Source organism: Cebidichthys violaceus, unplaced genomic scaffold, assembly GCF_023349555.1.
Source record: "Cebidichthys violaceus isolate CVI_PGR_0920_01 unplaced genomic scaffold, fCebVio1.0.p SCAF_1, whole genome shotgun sequence".
Classification (NCBI taxonomy): Eukaryota; Metazoa; Chordata; class Actinopteri; order Perciformes; family Stichaeidae; genus Cebidichthys; species Cebidichthys violaceus.
Window position 1 is genome coordinate 6,563,274 of NW_027176262.1, and position 19,944 is coordinate 6,583,217.

At 43.2% G+C, this 19,944-nt stretch overlaps 3 protein-coding genes across 4 annotated transcripts; 1 reads left to right on the plus strand and 2 right to left on the minus strand.

Annotated features, from left to right (window-relative positions):
* Positions 1 to 873: 873 nt before the first annotated feature.
* tubd1 (tubulin, delta 1) lies at positions 874 to 3,336 on the minus strand. The gene is made up of 8 exons (XM_068708472.1): positions 3,011 to 3,336; positions 2,771 to 2,918; positions 2,399 to 2,615; positions 2,090 to 2,321; positions 1,825 to 1,989; positions 1,572 to 1,700; positions 1,269 to 1,452; positions 874 to 1,126 (listed from the first exon to the last, which is right to left on the minus strand). The coding sequence occupies exons 1-8, from the start codon at positions 3,159 to 3,161 to the stop codon at positions 1,021 to 1,023; spliced, it is 1,332 nt and encodes a 443-aa protein (XP_068564573.1). The 5' UTR covers positions 3,162 to 3,336; the 3' UTR covers positions 874 to 1,020.
* Positions 3,337 to 4,041: 705 nt separating this feature from the next.
* On the plus strand, positions 4,042 to 12,278 carry rps6kb1b (ribosomal protein S6 kinase b, polypeptide 1b). The gene is made up of 15 exons (XM_068708534.1): positions 4,042 to 4,199; positions 5,555 to 5,598; positions 5,709 to 5,829; positions 5,993 to 6,061; positions 8,041 to 8,188; positions 8,411 to 8,468; positions 8,702 to 8,802; positions 9,056 to 9,146; positions 9,314 to 9,404; positions 9,522 to 9,629; positions 9,733 to 9,795; positions 9,933 to 10,010; positions 10,228 to 10,335; positions 10,924 to 11,036; positions 11,340 to 12,278. Exons 1-15 carry the CDS (start codon positions 4,131 to 4,133, stop codon positions 11,593 to 11,595), a joined length of 1,518 nt encoding a protein of 505 aa, XP_068564635.1. The 5' UTR covers positions 4,042 to 4,130; the 3' UTR covers positions 11,596 to 12,278.
* Positions 12,279 to 12,747: 469 nt separating this feature from the next.
* On the minus strand, positions 12,748 to 19,272 carry slc33a1 (solute carrier family 33 member 1). 2 transcript variants are annotated; one of them, XM_068708521.1, is made up of 9 exons: positions 19,206 to 19,272; positions 17,777 to 18,217; positions 17,494 to 17,647; positions 17,184 to 17,379; positions 16,882 to 17,081; positions 16,567 to 16,751; positions 16,315 to 16,432; positions 15,165 to 15,380; positions 12,748 to 15,060 (listed from the first exon to the last, which is right to left on the minus strand). In XM_068708521.1, exons 2-9 carry the CDS (start codon positions 18,193 to 18,195, stop codon positions 14,893 to 14,895), a joined length of 1,656 nt encoding a protein of 551 aa, XP_068564622.1. In that variant the 5' UTR covers positions 18,196 to 18,217; positions 19,206 to 19,272; the 3' UTR covers positions 12,748 to 14,892. The 2 variants fall into 2 exon arrangements, with proteins under 2 accessions (XP_068564622.1, XP_068564613.1); XM_068708512.1 differs by having other exon boundaries at positions 19,034 to 19,266.
* Between the last annotated feature and the right edge of the window lie 672 nt (positions 19,273 to 19,944).

Here is a 19,944-nt window from a genome sequence, read left to right on the forward strand (position 1 = left end):
ATTAACTTTTAAATGCTCATCCTCATACGCTCTGTGATCTTGTGACGTTTAAAAACTGTTGTAAAGTTTCTTTAAACCCTTGTGACGGAGCTAATGGTTATCTCTGAGAAATGATCATCTTTAAGGTAAGTGAACAGTTCAGCACCGTCAGTTCTTAATAGTTCTTGTTTATCTGGGCCGATTCAGACTCTTCATGTCGGGGAGAAGTCCGGCCTGAAACGGACTTGGCAGATTCTGGTCCCCTCTGGCTTGTGGACCCCGCTTCTATATTCTCATGAACATCCTTGACTCAACTTTCCCATCCCATCAGCTAGCTTATCAGACTGGTGTTGGCTGTTAAACTAGCACGGCAACAGCAGTCTGTAAGCTGGCTGAAGTTCTGGGCCTTCAGCGTTTCGTTTCTGCCGCTTTGGCTCGTGTCAAAACTGCACTTGAGCCGGTCCATTAGTGGACGCACAGACCGGTCTTTAGTGAACCCCTGGTTTTATGTCGATCTGCCCACATCTGGAAATACTGTGATGGGAAAAAAATGAACAATAAAGTGCTGAAAAGTATGTTAACTGCTGTTGTCACTTTTCTTTGTTCCCAATAATTGCTGAACACGCATTCACATTTTCAAACTAGAATAGCTCAGGAGATGTTTGGGAGCTTTTGATCACAACACATGGTCTTCCTCAGCAGATGCAGATGCTGCATTCTCATGGAAGTTGACATTTTTCTGAACGCTTTCAAAAGGCTGAAAGCAGCATTTGACAAAATGATCGAATCCCAAAGTCCATAACTAATTAAATGTAATAAAATAGTTCCAACAAGAGGAACTCAATGTGTCCTAGTGTTACTTTTGGTGTAAAGAAATTGTCAAAAGTCAAGGAATTTGTTTCTGTGAACCAAATAAATATATATATTTTTTTATGTACATGTTTAAAAAACAAAAAGCAGCAGCAATGTCCCACGTATTGGTATTCTGTTTGGTACATCCAGTCCAATGGACCAGGTGGTGCTCGTTGGTTTTCTCCATTTCTAGTGCAGTTGGTTGTAGCTGGAGATGACTTGCTCAATAGATGTAAAGCTGTCTAGAAAGTCCTCCTCTGAGATCCCAAACTTAATGTACTGGTGGATGTAGGCCCTTTAACAGAGGAAAGGAAAAATGATGAAAAGGCATTTAATCCAGAAATAAATAAAACGTTAAATAGAAACAGTGTTTGGACCCAGCATTTCCTAAAAGTGACATTCAAGCATTCTTTCCCTGAGTACCGGGGCTGACTCACCTGGACGCAAACATATTCCAGGCTTTTCCCACCATGTCGTCCAGAGGTCTGAGCAGAGCCTGGCTGTTACTAACCAGCGTGGCACATTTCTCATACTTATTAAAAGGCACTGGGGATTTCCACGAGTTGAAAGCTGCTTCTGATGAGAGCCAGGAGGTGTACAGGGCCGGGTCCTCGAAGCCACCTGTGGACGGCCCACAGTTTACATCTCATGCATGGCGCCACATCTTTCCGAAAATATCCTCATATCCCTCATGACTGTTGTGGATTAAATCAGGTAAAATAAATGAATTTCAACCAGACCTGTCTCTGCGCTGTAAACGTCTTTCCCTCTCAGAATGAGCAGGTTGGCCAGAGAGCGGTTGAATCCGGATCCTGTGAGGCTCCTGGTCCGCTCAGAAGCTGCAGCTGGACGCACCTGCCAGTCTATACCTGAGACAGGACGAAACAACGATCCTCAGAAGTGTTTCACTGATCACGCTCACTTTCAAGCCATACAATAGCTCGATAAACTAAACTCAAACTGAACTACGAGGTTAAATTTGACAGAACTTGCCTGCCTCCATCTTGGCGTTGGAGATGAGCATCTGTCGTAGGTGTTTGAGCATGCTGGGCCAGCTGAACGTGCTGTAGGCCATGGAGGAACTAGGCATCTGAGGGATGGTGCACACGCTCAGCAGCTTGTACTCCGGGTGGCACGCGAGGGCGCTCACCAACTCACCTGAGAGACGACAAAAAGTAAAGTTCACATTAGGGGTACAACATTCCCTGCGTAGACTGCACCTCTCCATCCGGGCCCTGCGTGTCTCGGCATGGCTCACCCAGAGGATTTCTGCCGTAGACTCCGTGGGAGTCGGCGGTGAGCGCGGGCTGCAGGACGCTGCCCAGCTGGTGAGCGATCACCCTGTTGACGTCACCGAAGGAGATGTGTTTGATGTTGAGCAGCTGACCGCAGATCCTGTGCACCGTGTCGTTCTCGTGCACCAGGATGGCGTCGGACAGCTGGTAGAGGTGAGCCAGCGTCAGCACGGAGTTGTAGTTCTGGACAATCACCTTCAGAGGACAGGTGAAAGAGTTTAACAGCATATGATTCTAACATTGAAGACTTAAACACTAGCCGTCTGCGTTACCTCCCCGGTCCCGTACGGCCAGGTGAGGTGGTTGAGGATGAAGGATTTGGGGTAGATGTCTCGGAGACACTGAGTGACGTAAGTACCAACGCCGGACCCCGTTCCCCCCGCCACACTCATGATGGCCATGAGTCCGGCCAACCTGTCACAGGGCTCCACCTCTCGCCTCACCAGCTCCTCCACCACGTCTCTGTGACGAGGCCCGTGGACACAGTACCTGGAGTTGGGATTTTGACGTTTACACAATGATGAGGTGATTTCCAATGTTTTGCTTTGTAATATTCATACCACTATAGCAAAAACGTTTGTATTTTTGAATTACAAGATTATTACTTTGTACATATTGTACAGTAAAAGGTGAAATGGCCATACCCGTTAGCCCAGTTGTTCCCAGAGCCCTGCTTCTGGCTGAAGTGTGAAGACTCTCCATACCTCCACATGCCACACTTTGCAGCCCTGCTCATACTCTGGTTGATCACTTTGGGCTCCATGTCGATCAGCACCGCCCTGGCTACGAGCTCTGGTTTGTAGACAGTTAAACATGTGTTATTATTATTATTTATTTAGACGCTTATTTCACCCACTAAAGGAGGACATAGATCAGGTGTTTACCTCCACGTGAGGTTTGGTGGAAGAATCGCTCGCAGCCCGCTGTGCTGTACACTTTCCTCTGTCCCTCCAGAGCATCGCTGCAGAGGACGTCAAACAGCTCGTGGCCCACCTGGTTACCGCACTGACCGAGCTGAACTGTTACGATGGACATTGTTCTTTGGAGACTCTCCGGGAGGATCGATAGTTTTCTCCGATCACAGTATCAGAACATACAGTCTGAAACCCACCGGTGGACTCCCGCTGTGAGGGAAAGGTTTCATGGCTGAGTCCACGGAGCTGTCAGCATCTTTGTTGTCTAAAAGCGGCGCACCTTCCTGTTGTCAGCCGCCACGAGAAGTTCAAATGGCGTTTCCGGCCACAACTGTCAAAACTTTCAAAATAAAACTTTTATGCATATGTGGTGAGTTGTTGCAAATAATTAATATATGTATTAAGTAATATAATGTAATGTACATGGGATACAATAATAATAATAATTATTATTATATAATTATATAATAATAATAATTATTATTATTATTATTATCGTGGTTTATAAGTCATGTTAATTTGTATGTTATTGTGTTATGTGTGTATTATGGTGTTAGTGATAAGAATAGACACACATCAAAAACATTTAAAAAAACATAGTTTCTTCAACGTGTATTAAATTGTATTCTGTATTTAGTAGCGGAGAATGTTCATGTTTAAAATCTACCTGAATATTTTAGGTGTCACCAGAGACCCTAATAGTACAGTCAGAATAGTTTAGTTTTGTTTAAATCCAGGTCCTTTTTATTGTATTTACTTTCAGTTTATTGTTAGATTCCTCTATAATGTGTCCTGCATCTAAAGGGGTATCTGAACGTTGGTGTAAAGGTTTGCTATGAATGGTAATAAAAAGACCTAATGAGGAGTATTTCATCTTTAATTTGAATTTCTAGTGAATACACTGATGTTGGTTTATGACCAAAAATAAGAGCGAGTCACACCAGGGGCACCGCCCCTTTTGTCGAGTGTTTGCAATGCGCATGCTCAGTGTAGTAGCCGGTTATGGCGGCGGTGTGTGTTTGTCCATGAGGTGGGGGGACGCCTGCTATTCTTGCGGTCTGTGACGGAGCGATCCGAGCGAAGCGCTGCCATGGCTGGAGTGTTTGACATTGATTTGGACCAGCCGGAGGAAAATGTCTCCGACGATGAGAACGAGGAGGTACTTTCATGGGAGGTGTTGAGACGTGATTGCGAGAGTTGTCACGGCAGAAACTCTCCACGCACAGTAGCTAGCTGTTAGCCTGCTAGCCTGCCACAGGCCCTGCTCCTGCAGCCGGAGCTCTCAGGCCTAACAGGGTTAGCAGAGGCTAATGCTAGCTCGCCACTGTTAGCCTGACAGCGATCATGACAGAGAGCTGTCACTCGTTCTGTTTTTATTCTACTAGTAGCGATAGCTCAGCGGTGAACTGCATGCTGTTTTACCCCCGTCTCGTTTAAAATAAAACCGTCGCTGTCATGTTAAGAGTTGTGCAAGCAGAGCCTTACTTGGCCAAAGGTGCTGCAGTGATAAATGTGGCTCGGTGTGCAACAGTTTATTTTGGCAAGACTGTTACAGTGTGACTGTGTGGACATAGAACTGTGTGTTTCTATTCGCACACAGCCTGAAATACAGCAGCACAGCAACTGACTGTACACCTACCTTAATACAACAACTACATTGAACTGGTTTTACAAGTTATTATTAAATTATGTGTAAATACTGCTTCATGCAATTGTCAATCTAGTATATTATCACAGCAAAACCATCCTCACAGGCTATTAAAGTAGTAGAGCAGTCATTGAATAGGCGATAGTAACTAGTTGTGCACAGGTGTGTTTATCATTAAGATGAACCATTTTTGCTTAATATTTTACATATATAGCACGAATTGGGAAACTTACTTCACAGCAGCTCTTATTTTAATGTGAAGCCAAACACCTTCATAAACTGTCAGATATATTTATACTTAAGTTTTTGTACAGTAGGTTATAACGATTGCTTTCATTATCAATTAATCTGACAATACATGTGTTCATTAATCAATACATTTTTTAATCTTTAAAGTGACAAAAAAGCAAAAAAATACTGTTTTGTTTGACCAAAACCCCAAATATTCTGTTCACGATCAGATCACAATTATATCAAAACAGTAAAGCAACAAATCCTCAAACTGGAGAAGCTGGAACAAGAAAATGACCTTTTGAATATGCTTTGATTCTATTTTGAATTCGTTATCTTGTTTATTGCTCTTTATTTGTATCGCATGACAAGTATTGTAAATGCTGTACTATCATAGTAATAAAACAGACATAAAGCGTTAAATCGCACAGAAAAAAAGGAAATACCGAAATGTCCTTAAAGGCTCCTACAGAGTTGACAAATAAGAAATGAAAAACCGAAGAAAGAAAGTCAATCAAACTGTGATTTTCAGCTCTGCTCATGTTTTCTCCGTTGCAGTCCATCCACTTCCTCTTTAGAACAGAAAAGCGGAATGACTTTTGTGTTTATGTTGTGTTTTCTATTTTTCCTTGCAGATTCAAATTGGTGACATCATGGACCAGTGCAGTGGATTTGAGTTGTAAGTTTTCACAATGTCCTTCCGTGCTTCTGTTCATGTATGGATGTTTTTTTTTGCATTTGAATCAGTGAAAAAAACAAGAACTCAATGCATTGAATGTGTCTCTGCAGCAACATGGACGACTGTGAGAAGATTGAGATATCGGAGGACAACGTCAACCAGGGGACGGAGAACATCAGACCCGAGTGCTTCGAGCTGCTGCGGGTCCTGGGGAAAGGTGGTTATGGAAAGGTACCCAAGAAGCACCACGCCTTGAGAAAGTACACTTAACACACACCCACTCCTACAGATGCCCACGTTGGATTATTTTCCCTCTAGAAGCGAGTTGTATTGACTGTGTGTTATTGTGTTATTTTCCATGTTAAACATGTTGATCATTTCCCCTTTTCTGCAGGTTTTTCAAGTTCGAAAAGTTGTCGGAGCTGCGTCGGGCAAAATATTTGCAATGAAAGTTTTAAAAAAGGTACATTTTTCTGCTTGAATATCTATAATTAGAGCGATGTACCGCCGCTCTCAGTTTGTATCCTGTGAACGCAAATTGCATGCTTGTTTTTTACAAATAAACATTATATTGCTTCTGTCTGCAAATATTGGCTGTCCTTGAAGCCAGTGGTGGGGTAGGGTTTCACTGCTCGTTGGTAGACTGCCATGTGCGCTGCTGCAGCCTTGGCACTTAAAAACGCTCTGCCTCAGCCCATTAGATCCCACTTGATGTTCACACTGCTTCTGCTTAATTGGCTAAAATGACCCCAGTGACACATTGAAGACCTGCCAGATTTCACCTGGTCGTTTTCAATCGTTCAGCTTCAAAGTGGCAGGCAGGCCTGATGTTTTTTGGGGTCGAGCCCAAGGGCCCGTATTTATGAAGCATCTCGGGGTAAGATATCAGTCACGACTTGCCCAGAATTGTCAGTGACACGCATGCAGTGGTGCGTTTAGGCTTGTCCAGGTTTCAGGAGAGCTGCAGAACTGTCCCAACCGGTTCAGAGTTCTCAGATAGCAACAGGACAGATGGCAACATACACTCCAGCTAGTGTACACTCACAATGTGCACCATTTAATGTAGAATAACAAGATTTTTCAGATTGAAATGGAGAAATAAAAAAATCATATTTTCAAAATAATCCTACTGCAGAAAAAGTTACATTTGATTGCAATTTACACTGAATTCAAAACTAAAGTATAGCTCCAACAGCAATGGCTGCTATTGTTCCACCTCAAAATGTAATTATATACTTAAGTGTATTTTATGTGTAATTTTTATTTTCAGATGAAATATATTTGTAGTCTTTTTGTGAACGAAACTAGCTTGTAATACAAGTGGAATAATACTGTATGTTATTAATTTACATTTTCCTGCATTTTTTGATATTTCTAATTCAGCCTGTTTTTAATCTGTTGATTGCACATTGAACCACAGAGAAAAAAAAAAAAACTAGAAATCATTAGTTATTAATGAATGATTCATTAATAAGTGCCATATACCAACTATGTTATTTACTCTTAAATGAGAACTTTGATTCCTTGGGGGGGGGGGGGGGGGTGTGTGTGTGTGTGTGTGTGTGTGTGTGTGTGTGTGTGTGTCTCAAGGCTCATAAATAACTAAAGTCCTACTCTGAGGTTGAGTCACTGTGATTCTTAGTTGCTTGATAAAAATGGACCTGGATTACAGGAGGTAATAGCCCATAGCATAGTAGAGCAGTTAGTGGATGACGGTTAGTTACTTTTGGTTGTCCTGTAAGGTGAACAAAGGCCCAGTTGGAAAAGGCTTAAAATTCAGTATACAATGAACGATTCCTAATCGGTCTCAACAAAAAGTGATTTGCAAAGACATTTTAAGGTTTCTCAGTCAGCAAGCTCGTACTGCACTATTTCAAATCAACGTGCCACAGCGTCACGGCCTCGGTTTAGCTCCGTCTGTTGTGGTAGTTCTGACACTCCAAGCTGAGACAACATTGCTGCTGACAGGCGGCTCTTTAGCTTTCTGACAGAAGTGGTTAGCAAACATAAACATGAGCAGGGGAGAGGAGAGGAACAGAAGACACTGTACATATAAAACCTCAGCTCGGACTATTGATGTCATTGTTCTCCATGGAATTTTAAAGCATGGTGTTCATTGGAAAGCTTCAGTGTTGAGTGAGTGATAATTAAGGACTGTCGTCAGGGCTAGAGAACTAGAAACAATAGTAAGCGGCATGATCGGCCTCGTTGAACTGTATTTAATGATTCAACTTCATCAGCTCCTTTATCTTAGTGACATAGTTGCCTCCATAGAATACTTTCTCTCCATAATAGTCATAGTAGAGTCCTGTTGGCAGGATGTATTTGTCGTTTAGTGCGTTTCACATCTGCTTGAATGAAAAGATGGCCATTGTTTCACCGTTCTGTCTGCCCCTTAAGTTGACTAATGTTGGTGTACTTCTTCGGGTTCGGGGGCACCAGGCTATGATTGTACGCAACGCCAAGGACACGGCCCATACGAAGGCAGAGAGGAACATCCTGGAGGAGGTGAAGCATCCCTTCATAGTTGACCTCATCTACGCCTTCCAGACCGGAGGGAAGCTGTACCTCATCCTGGAGTACCTGAGCGGTCAGTACGAGAAATGCACACACACACACACACACACACACACACACACACACCTGGTACACAACGCACACTCAGCAGGAAGATCAGTGCATATTACACAAGTGTGAAATCACTTCCTCCGGCTCGTCTCTTCCTGGCAGCAGCCAGTGTCACCTGTGGAGGCGGTAGAGATGTTTGTGTGTCACTCGTGTTAACGGCATAAAAATGTGTTCACCTGTGCAGGAGGAGAACTGTTCATGCAGCTGGAGAGGGAGGGCATCTTCATGGAAGACACAGCCTGGTGAGTGTTGTTGGTGTTTTTATTGATTAGGGACGCACAGATATCTCGGCAGACTATCGGTCTCATCTTACTACCAAATCACCATAGAAAATGTATGTTAAAGCTCTGTCAGGACTTCTCAAACACAGTTTAATTGATATACAGTCTCAGGCTGGTAGATTGTCATTTGGACATAAGGCGCTATTTATTGCGTTGGAGTTTATTGTATTTAGTTAAGTTTATTTTCTTTGTAGTTTCTACCTGGCAGAGATCTCCATGGCTCTGGGCCACCTGCACCAGAAGGGCATCATCTACAGAGACCTGAAGCCAGAGAACATCATGCTCAACAACCATGGTGTGTGTGTGTGTGTGTGTGTGTGTGTGTGTGTGTGTGTGTGTGTGTGTGTGCGTGTGCGTGTGATACAATTAACTCAAACCTTCCTACGTGATTTGTCCAAAGAAGATGTCTTAAATGTCTTTATTTGTCCCTAAAACATCCCTATCCATCTGCACAAATATCATGTCACAGAAATAACAGTAAATAAAGAACATGTTGCAATTTAACAATTGCCAACCATTGCATCTGAATGTGTTGTTTTTCCTTCCAGGGCATGTGAAGTTGACGGACTTTGGATTGTGTAAAGAGTCAATTCACGACGGCACAGTCACCCACACTTTCTGCGGTACCATTGAATACATGTAAGTGGAGCTCTCCTTCAATCCCACTCGCTCTTTTGATACACTTGCATGCAAATATGCCTCCTCACTCACTCGTTCCCCTCCTCCTCCTCCTCCTTCTTGCACGCTTAGTATTGACTCATTTACGTTGATTCGTTGGTAACAAACGTGCACTCGTGTGTTTGCAGGGCTCCAGAGATCTTGATGAGAAGCGGACACAACAGAGCAGTAGACTGGTGGAGTCTGGGCGCTCTGATGTACGACATGCTCACAGGAGCGGTCAGTTAAACTTTCACAACATCAAAAAATACAAGCTTTCTACTATTATTAAATATGAGTCATGATTTGGTAATGTATGTGTAACCCCGCCCCTCCTCCTCTCTTTTCCCACTGTAGCCACCGTTCACCGGTGAAAACCGCAAAAAGACCATTGACAAGATCCTGAAGTGTAAGCTCAGCCTCCCACCCTACCTCACACAAGAAGCAAGAGATCTCCTGAAACGGGTATCTCCTGTTCGCTTAAAGCTTATACGACGCGTGTTTATCCAAAATAAGTGTGGAGTTGATGTGTAAGCATTCTTTTGACACTTGACTGCTGGTTGTACAGTTGTTAAAGAGGAACGCCTCGTCGCGGCTGGGAGCGGGAGCGGGAGACGCCACAGAGGTGCAGGTGAGAATGAATATTACTACCGTGTCCCACAGAACCCTCTCAGGACGTACTAGCAGTAACATACATGGTTGTTTAACATCTCCCCGACGTAGAGGCTCAGTCTCATGGCCCTGTCTTTTGTATTTGATGTCCCACAGGCTCATCCCTTCTTCAGACACATCAACTGGGAGGATTTACTGGCTCGGAAAGTGGAGCCCCCCTTCAAACCTTTCCTGGTGAGTACCGGAGGAGCACGGAGTTCTGAATTACATGTTGAAATGAGATCTCTGTGAGCTCGGGATGAGTTTTGATTCCGGTTACCTGTCCAGATTGAACCGACCGATCGAGTGTTTGGTAATCAAACCCGGGTCGTCTCGTGTTGTTAGTTGACACATCTGCTCGTGTTGCTGCACCTCCTCACCCGTGTTTGTCTTCCCCTTTCTATTTTGGCAGCAATCGGCTGAAGACGTGAGTCAGTTCGACTCGAAGTTCACCAGTCAGACGCCGGTCGACAGCCCGGACGACTCGACGCTCAGTGAAAGTGCCAATCAAGCCTTCCTGGTAACTTCTCTGACTACGTGTTCACGTCTTTATTTTGTTTCGTTCTGCCTCCGTACGTTCGTGGATTATGACAATTGCACACAAATGTCTAATAGGATAAAATGATGACATTTTAGACAGACATGGATGTAATCTGCAACATGAATATGATTCTAATTATCTCCTGAACACAAAAGAAAGTTCATGTTTTCCGGGAACATGTTGAGAGACTTTTAATTTTAAATGAATTACTCACAAGCTTTTGGTAACAATTAAGTTCCGTCTTAATAACTTCCTTTTTAACTTAAATAATGTTAAAAAAAACACCACCACAGGTTCGCACAATAAACATTCTTTAAACAGGCTTGTAGTTGGTCAGTATTTTGCCCATGAAGTGAATTGCTTATGCGTGATACTCGCATTGCATCACAGAGCATCGCACACAACAAAATCGGCCGGGTGGAGCAACAAATGTCGGATTGAAAGTCGCTGCATTGCTGACTCACGCTGCTGCTTCTGGCTCGGTAATGAAAGAGCTCTTCCTGCCCCTCAGATGTGACCGTGCACCAACCGAATCTGTGTTTGTCTCTGATGTCTTTGTTCCTGTAGGGATTCACATACGTTGCTCCGTCAGTCCTGGAAAACATCAAAGAAAGGTTCGCATTTGAGCCAAAAATCCGCTCACCTCGACGCATCGTGGGCAGCCCAAGAACACCGCTCAGGTATGTCGGCAGCAGCCACTTTCACTGGTTGGCAAAATCAACCCCTTATTCCTGAGTCTTTGTTTAATTCCTGATATTTCTCACTATGAGAAATATTGTTTACGTCGTGCTAACTGCACCCTTAACAACAACAACAGCTTATTGTACACATGAGTTTTAGCTTTTTGAATCATGTGGACTAATTCGTTAAGACCAAAATTACAGCAGAAATGCTGTGAAACAGATCTCCCATGTTGCACATTGTTACAGAAGCCTCTCGGTTACACCTGTCCCGTTTCCTTCCTCTCCTCTTCGTCCTTTCAGCCCAGTCAAGTTCTCAGGCGGGGAGTGCTGGGCCCGGAGCCCCCTTCTCCCTGGCGCAGGACCAAGTGTCCTCCAGTCACCTCAGGACCAGGCCATGGAGCTGTCCACCCCGGAGCAGATGGACGTCACAACCAGCTCCGAGGCCTCGGCCCCTCGTCCCATCCGTCAGCCTCCCGGGGTGAACCTGGGCCAGATGAAGCAGCAAGCCTATCCCAGCGTAGCCAAACGGCCCGAGCATTTACGTATGAACCTATGACCCACCGCACCTCTGTAGGAAAGTTTATTTCTTGACTCTTTTTTATTTTTATTTTTTTTAAAGAAACAAAGCAAAAAGATATGGATGCTAGAGACGATTCAAATCCAAAATTGCACATCCGCACACTCCATATACTGTCCCAACCTGGAGTTTGTGGGTCTGCGGCTCCAGCGTGCTGCAGTTGAGGCCTCACCGCTTCTCCTCCAACACCTCAGGTCACATGACCGGTGTCTTCTGACCCTTTCTGAACTGGACTAGTAGGACTGGAAACCCTTTTTGAGGAGCCACAGCCTTTTTTTGTTTTGTGCGACCTGGAAATCAAAAGGCGACAACGTATCACACAGTATGCAAGCTATTTACTCTAAAATGCCGTCAGTCTACTGTACAAGACGACGTCCAAAGTGCTTTGTGCTATTTGAATGAATGCCGGTGAGGCAAACTGCTTCCATTGGGAGATTTTGAAAGTTCTTCTCAGACAAAAAAAAAAAAAAAATGCTTCCTGGCTCTGAATGAAATAATATAAATTAGGTTAATTATTGAAAAAGATCAAAGAAATGAGCAGCGGACAAGCAGGGGTTCTATTGATGAATATAGCTTCGTGTCTTTACACAATGGATGCATTAACTGTGCTATACATCAATGATGGATCAAAGAGCCTCAATTAAAAAAGAAAAAAACCTTGACTTTTTACATTCTTTCGGCATTAAAGGCGTATTTGATGTGGGAACCATCCTTTGATTATCTGCTCTTAAGGCGTGCTACACTGTAGGATGAATCACTGGATTAGTTGACACACCACCAGACATAATTCAGCTTGATCACCGCGACCACCCGAAATTGTGTAACTGATCTCGGCCTCAGCGCTGACAGGACGTCAGACCCCCGACTGACCCCCGGAGTGAGCTCATACTGGAGACTGTGGCACCAGTTGATCTGGATCCTCGGTTGTGGGGTTTGATGCTCAGAAAACTCGGGGCAACGTTCACAGCATCTTACATCAGCTCACTTGTTCAGGAGGGAAGTTTTAGAAATCCCGAAAAAGCAAGGAAAATTCTAATAAAATGTAAAAAAAAAAAAAAAAAAAAAAATACAGAATGCATCGTGTCTTTTTTTTTTTGGTTTGTATGAAAGGAAAAACATCTGGAGACCTCACAAGTGCACATGTTTTTTTAATTATGTTTAAGATTTGTTTCAGATCTCAACATTGCATCGTATGAACGTCAAAGATCCTCACATTCATCATCAGAACATCAGAGAGCACTGCTGCTAGCTCATTTCAGTCTTTACCACCACCCTGTGCTGTTCTTTTACTTCATGATTGGGAATTTTAACTCATTGTAAACTAAAATAAAATCAACTTCAGTTAAAGGATAGTGAGATAAATTAAAACCTTTTTTTCAGCTGAAATGCACCCAAAAGCCAATTTAGCAAATTAAGTATCTGATCTAAAATATAAAAACAAATACACATGTTGCTGAAATCACTAGTCACACAATATGTTTGTCAAAGAAAATCAAAACAACCAATCCAGTGACCTGATAATGAGAAAAGGCTTTCAGGAAGAAGTCATGACAGCGATGTGCTGGTAGAAATACAGAAGAAAGGCCCAATGAACGTCAGACATGCAGGACAACTTGTAGTTGTAATGTAGCATATGGGACTTTTGTGCATTTCAGAGGAATCATTGGCCAAAGAACCGCTACCACAGTAATCTAAAACTAGTTGACCGTTTACATGTAGTTCAAAAAGTAGCATCAGAATCAAATGATGCCAAATGAGTTAAAAATGAAGCTCTCCTGACATGAACCCTGATTGTGTGCTTCAACGCTTACATTTGACAGAGAAGTTTTTCAATGCTGGCTTTAGAGAAAAATACTGTAACATTCAGTTCTACATACAATATGAAAACATAAACAGGACATCTGCTTATCAAGCTTCTCTTCTAGGCTGCTGGTCTGGGATCTCAAATGGTTTTGGGAGCAAGAACTTCACTATGTGTTTAATTACATACTCCTCAGGCTGGTGTTAACATCCCACTCTGCAGAACTTAGGTTTATGGATGTTAAAATGTCTTAATTAGGACTCCTGTAATGCATTGTTGCATTGATAGATAGTATACAGCATAATGACCTTTTACATAAAACGTGTTTGGATAATAATGCATCTATAAAGCTGGAAACTGCTGTGAGACTTACTAGGACCTGCCTGAAAGAGATACATATGTTTTTTGAATATTATTATTTATTTTTTTTGCAACTTAAAAATGCCCCGCTGACAACCAAGAGGTTCCAAAAGTTAAAATCCACGCCGTCCTATAATGCCATTAAAGAAGTGATTTGGTCCTATAATGGATACAACTAATCAGATTTGGAAAAAGAAAAGAACGCTCCAAGAAAATGTTTTAATATTTCAGACATCTCAGTTCACTTAACCATTGATATCGGTAATAATGAGGAATGTGTGCCCAGTGTCATATTATGGAGTATGTATAAGAATGTATGTTGTGTAATCTACCAAACCAGAAGACGGACTTTGAAACACCAAACAAGGCACAAATCACTTAAGAGGAAGAAAATATATATGTATTTAAATAATGATTTAAAGAATCATTGGTTCAGATCTGAGTCAAGCAGCAATCACAGATAGTCTTCACACCGGGTTTAACCAGCATCTAGACACTTAATTTGTTTTTTTCCTTTAGTACCTCTGTTAATATAAATTCAATGGTGACTGGCCGGGAAGGTAAACAAGAGTCTGAAGTGCTGAGTTTACTTGTTACTTTTTGAAGTTATTTTTTTGCTCATATTTGGGCCAAAAGGCAAAAAAACTGCACGGAATGACTGAACTTGTACTTCCCACATTGTAAACTCAACAAACTGGCAATCAAGGCAGGTAAAACCACACACCAATAAAGTTATTAGAACATATTCTTTGAGCCAGCTCTTGTTTGGTTAAGCTGTGCCAAGCAGCAGAATATGGTTTCAAAATAAAAATATAAAAAGTTCTCAGCTAGTCTGACCGGTCGGTTCAGTTTTCAGGGCACTGTTACAATAAGCACGAGTAACGACGACGTGGACCTCTACAGAGACAATGGAGTCCTTCATCACATGTGTGTACTTTGAGGTGACAGAGGTGAGAAAGTACGAGTGTTTTCTTGAAGCAGCAAGTCCAGCAGGACCAGCTGGACTAAACGGACGAGAATGGAATAACATGTCCACTGTTTTTTTTTTTTTTGGAGCAGAGTATGCAGAAGTGCAAGAAGCAGAAACAAATAAAAATGCACTGATGAAAGTGTCATCACCGACTAGCTCTGCACCTCCACGCAGCGGGCTTCTGTTCCTGCAGGCGCCTCATCTTCTTCCCCAACCACACCCACCAGGCTAAACCAATCACAACACACACCACTGACTCCACGTAGTAGCCGTCCAGCGTAGTGACACAAACGCCGCCCTCCTTAACGCACAGCTGGAGACACAACGGGGAGAAAGGAATCAATATATCAAGTCTTACATACACCGCGGTGCAGATCTCTCCCCCCCCCCCCCCCCCCCCCCCCGCAGCTTACTCACCCCCACCTCCTCTGGAGAGCCACAGCTCTGCCCGGCGGCCCCCTGACACTCCTTAGAAGTCAGAGGATCCACCATCCACAGAGCCAACGTGGAGGGCCAGTTCCCACCGAGGTTCGTGACCGTGTTCAGCAGGGTCATGTAGGTCCCGCCGATGAGGGGGTCGCTCACTTTGGCGTGGAAGGCCATGCAAGCCACATACATACTGTACAACGCCACCTGGGGAAGCAACATGGGAAACATTCGTTCAAGCTGCTCAATAGTCAAACTTACCATGATATTTAACTTCATTCTTATCACATCAATTTTATTATTTTAAACTGCTGTTTTAATGACCGGATGGTAAAAATCCAAAGCTCCAGAAAAAGAATAATTATATAATCAATAAAATGGTTTTCATATTCTATTGGAAGACAAACAGAAAGATGCAAACGTAACCTCCCTCACTAAAATATGCCAGAAAGGTGAAAAGAGAAAGAGAAATGGGATGAATATGTTTCTGTCCCTGATTGTTTAGATTTTCTTCTGTTGCACACTGACATCTGCGGGCAGAGACAGGAAATGTGAAAAAGAAACTCATCTTAACCCTTGTCTGCCTTCAGACACCATAATACTTAAAATTAAGTAACCATAACACATGGTTTGATAAACCTGTTAATAGGTTACATACATGATTTGCTTTTAATTGCTACAGTAATAAAGACAAAACTAAACTAAGAGTCTACAGCCATTCCAGCACTGCAAGGCTGTGCTTTGAGCTAAATGCTAACATGTAACGTGTACAATGCTTACCATGTTAGTTCATTTGCTACCTAGCAATAAACGCAAAGTACAGCTGAGGCTGATGGGAATGTCATTAGTTTTGCAGGCAACTGGTCATAAAACAATGTATTTCACAAATTAGAATTTCAGAATTGACTAAGTTGTGGTCATTTTTAGCTCATTGCAGCCAGTTTCCATTCCCCATCTTACGAGCAGACTTAGACATACAGTACTGTTCATGACGTGCAGAGGGTCAAAGCCCCTTTCTAAGCAGCAGACTATCTCTATCTGCACACTGCTGAGATCCTGTCACCTGGAAAACAGTAATAAGGGCTAGAAGCAGTAAAGGGAAGAAAAACAAGATATTAAAGAGAGCGACAGAAATACAAACCTGATGCAATGCGTAGCTGAACAGCACTATGGCGTAGTAGTAAACAGGGAACCCTCCTTCGTGTTTTACACTGGGCGTCCACCACACCAGCAGAGCGTAACCCAGTCCTATGAGCAACCTGCAACCGCAAACAGCAACACTCTGTCAGCTTTTAGTTTGTATGGATGGGTTTGTGAGCCTCTGTGTGTGTGTGTGTGTGTGTGTGTGTGTGTGTGTGTGTGTGTGTGTGTGTGTGTGTGTGTGTGTTACAACCTGAAAGGGAAGGCCTTGTAGAAGACATCCAGCGGTCTAGGCCCTGCTGTGTATTTGCTGATGATCACAGGTAGTAGGATCTGCAGAGGCACCATGGGCACTGCCAGCAGTGCCAGCTGCTCCTTGGGAACTCCAGCCTCCACCAGCTTCAGGCCCGTCACTGCATCTGCTGCTGAGAAGCCAATCTGAAGAACAGCAGAGAAGAAATGGAAATCTTTCATTCACATTGGCTATTTGTGTTTAGCAGCAAAGTGTCCGTAAGCAACACTTTCAAAGTCATATTTTTAAAGGTTGTTTCACGTAATGCTCAAGTACTTTAGCCGTGAGAAGCAGGGAACAAAAGGTGAAGACTGTGGGCATCTTGATGATAGAGAACAGCAGCTTGTAGGTCTCCATGACGCCCTGTGTTTCCTCGTGCACTCTCTCCTTTCCTTTGCCGTGATTTATTTCTTTTTTCATGATGGCCACCAGAGTCGTGGAAACAAGGAACACAATTCCCCAAAAAAACAAGAACTCTGCAGCCGAAGAACAGAAAGCATCAGAAATTACACGTCACCCAAAATGACTGCTCTGTTGTAAAAGAGCAACAACTCTGTGAGGTCAGGGATGAATAATACCTGACAAGGTGACGATGCCCGTGTCCTTGGGCTCTACTCTGAGGTACTTGTTGCAGAAGTCTGCAGACTCCAGAGCCAGAAAGAGCACATTCCCCAGGAAGTACCCAGCTGTCTGTCCCACAGAGTTGCATGTAGAAGCATATCCCACATTCTCTCTGGACAACATGGTCAGGGCCCAGCCATCCACAGCTATGTCCTTTGGAGCAGAGAAGGTACCGGAATTGGAGAACAGGAGGGAAAAAACTAATCTAACTGAACATTTTCATCTTCCTGAATGTGCGTTTGTGACACAGTGTTGGCGTTCGCCTACCTGTGTGGCTGCAAGGAAGGCAAGCATAAAGAAGACGGCAGTGAGTGTTACCACCTTCGGTCCTCCTTCACTATGCATCAGTGAATTGACCGTCCCGGAAAGGTAGAGCATGAAGAGGCCCAGCAGGTACTGTGTGGGCACCAGCCATGACTTTCTGAAAAATCAGGTGGGAGATAAAATAAAATATATCAGGAGTAATATACACAGTGTAGGGGGGGGGGGGGGGAATATATAATCCTCCACGCAGATGAAAACATAAACAGTACACATGTGTCCTTCTTACCTTCTCCCAAACCTGCTGCAGTAGAGAGCGTCCACCAGCGGTGCCCAGAAAAGTTTGAGGCTAAATGGCCAGAAGACGAAGCTGAAGAAGGCTTGGTCTCTGTAGCTGACGCTCTTACTCTGTAAGATCAGAGGGATGCTACCGGCCAGTCCCAGAGGAATCCCTTGCAGCACGTATAGGAACAGAAGGAGCAAAACGTTCCCCAACTCGTCCTGGATCCCGGGCCGGACTCTCCTGTGCCTCTGGTCCTCGGAGGACAACACTTTGATAAGACCCTCCGCTTCCTCTTTTACTTCGGGTTCAGAGGAGCTCGTCTCTCCCCTTTCCATGCCTCTGATGTTTCCGGATATGAAGGTGGTACCCGCAATCTTCCTCTGCCGCCCGTTCTTGTGCGTCATCAAATCTGAGTGCTCCATCATGGAACCGTGGGCGTCAAACCCGCTGTGTCCTCAGCGAAAAGAGAAAAAAAATAGATTATAAGGGACAAGTTAAGCAGCAAAATAGACTGCATGTCTGCCATGAATATTTTCAATCATTTGAATCCCATTAAGATTGTTATCGCTGTTTGGAAGGCATAGTCAAAACAGCAGAGGTACAGAACTTCACAGGCAGAAAAGCTGTTCACAGCAAGAATGAAGATACACAAATGGAATAAAGTAGAATACTGAATAGAAAGTTCTGTGTGATGGTAGCAAACAGCCAACAGGATGAGTGGACTACAAGCAGGGACGTACTGATTATGCTTGAACAAAAAGCAGCAAACTGGTCAAGTGAGTTTCTGACTGAGTAGAATAATGAAAAGCAGACTGGCATCGTACGTACAGTGTATACAGTGTATGTATACTTCAAATGATGGGATAAAAGAACATATACAGACAGAAATCTGTGCAAAAGAAGAAAAAATAAAATAGTGTCAAGTCATTATAGGGGTGAAAGGTGAAGGAGACACTTCCAGAGGCTAAGAACTAGATCCAGGATTAGGTTGGTTAGAAATAAGAAGTTATAGAGCTTTTGTGTTTCACACTGTATAGTATAGTACAAGGAAAAAATGACAAACTGACTGTCCAGTGTGAAATAAGTCCTAAACGGCTGTTTTCTGCTGTCACCTAAAAATCACAAGATGTTAACTTACGTTGGCCTAAACGTAAACTATATAAAAGCAATAGTTTCTAGTACACGTAAAGACGTAGAAAGGACATGCGCGAGATGAAAAGGTAAAAGGTAAATCACACAAGCAGCAGATGAATTCACGTGTACCTGATGATGATAACAGCATGCCACACAGATAATGCCAGATCGGGAAAAAGATTGAACACAAACGGCTGAATTACAGAGCTAATCAACGGGATGCCGGGTTTACTCGATGTTCATGCAAATTGCGAGTTTGTGGCATCTTAATAAAAGGCAAGAAACACGAGAAAATCAATACCGTTTCACTCGAGACAGGTTACATCAATACACACAAACACAAGAAGGCTGAAGATCCAGGAAGTGCGGCATGTGCGACGTCTAAATGTGTCCGGCACCTACAGATGACGTGTCAAAGACGAACGAACAGGAGTTCCGTCTCAGTGCTAATGTCGCGTAGGGGAAGGAAAAGAAATTCAAAGAAGTGCACTCTTAAGCCCTAATCGTAAAACATGTGCGCGTGCTCCAGACGCACGCTCACAATTATTTGACTGGTGATGATCCTTTGGGGCATGATTAGTAGAGGCTGCTTCTGCAGAGGTTGGAAATATCACACCAATAATTACATCAGCTCCACAAAATGCCCAATTAACCAACATAATCAAAGCCTATATTCACAGAGTTATGAAACTTTAAGGAAATACTGTCGGTTATCCTTTCCTTGGCATGTTGTGCTACATTCACATGCAATTAAAACAAAGACATGGCATTTAAAACACCAAGCAAACCAGTGAACAAGATACTTTTCAAGTTTAAGCATCATCATCAACTATAAGAGCAAGGCAGACAAATGGTAATTTCATCATTTTGCAAGTCTTTAATCGGGTTGCATATTAATTAGGCAAGTCTACACCAGTCGCAGTATCACTTTATAATAGGACTAGACAACATTATGTCATTCATTGTGAAGTGTGAGGCACACAGCATTTTTTTTTATTTGTTATCATTTAAAGTCTATCACACTAATAATGTATTGAGGA

What these genes read in the sequence shown, in the direction of transcription:
- slc33a1 (XM_068708521.1), bottom strand. Translation starts at nt 18,195, where the DNA reads ATGATGGAGCACTCAGATTTGATGACGCACAAGAACGGGCGGCAGAGG. An exon ending in GGGCATCGTCACCTTGTCAG is followed by an intron (nt 17,082 to 17,183) that starts GTATTATTCATC and finishes CTTCGGCTGCAG; the next exon opens with AGTTCTTGTTTTTTTGGGGA. An exon ending in CCCTGCTTCTCACGGCTAAA is followed by an intron (nt 16,752 to 16,881) that starts GTACTTGAGCAT and finishes GCTGTTCTTCAG; the next exon opens with ATTGGCTTCTCAGCAGCAGA.
- tubd1 (XM_068708472.1), bottom strand. Translation starts at nt 3,161, where the DNA reads ATGTCCATCGTAACAGTTCAGCTCGGTCAGTGCGGTAACCAGGTGGGC. An exon ending in CAACGCCAAGATGGAGGCAG is followed by an intron (nt 1,701 to 1,824) that starts GCAAGTTCTGTC and finishes GTCCTGTCTCAG; the next exon opens with GTATAGACTGGCAGGTGCGT. An exon ending in CGTTTACAGCGCAGAGACAG is followed by an intron (nt 1,453 to 1,571) that starts GTCTGGTTGAAA and finishes GGCCGTCCACAG; the next exon opens with GTGGCTTCGAGGACCCGGCC.
- rps6kb1b (XM_068708534.1), top strand. Translation starts at nt 4,131, where the DNA reads ATGGCTGGAGTGTTTGACATTGATTTGGACCAGCCGGAGGAAAATGTC. An exon ending in CAGTGCAGTGGATTTGAGTT is followed by an intron (nt 5,599 to 5,708) that starts GTAAGTTTTCAC and finishes GTGTCTCTGCAG; the next exon opens with CAACATGGACGACTGTGAGA. An exon ending in TGCGGTACCATTGAATACAT is followed by an intron (nt 9,147 to 9,313) that starts GTAAGTGGAGCT and finishes GTGTGTTTGCAG; the next exon opens with GGCTCCAGAGATCTTGATGA.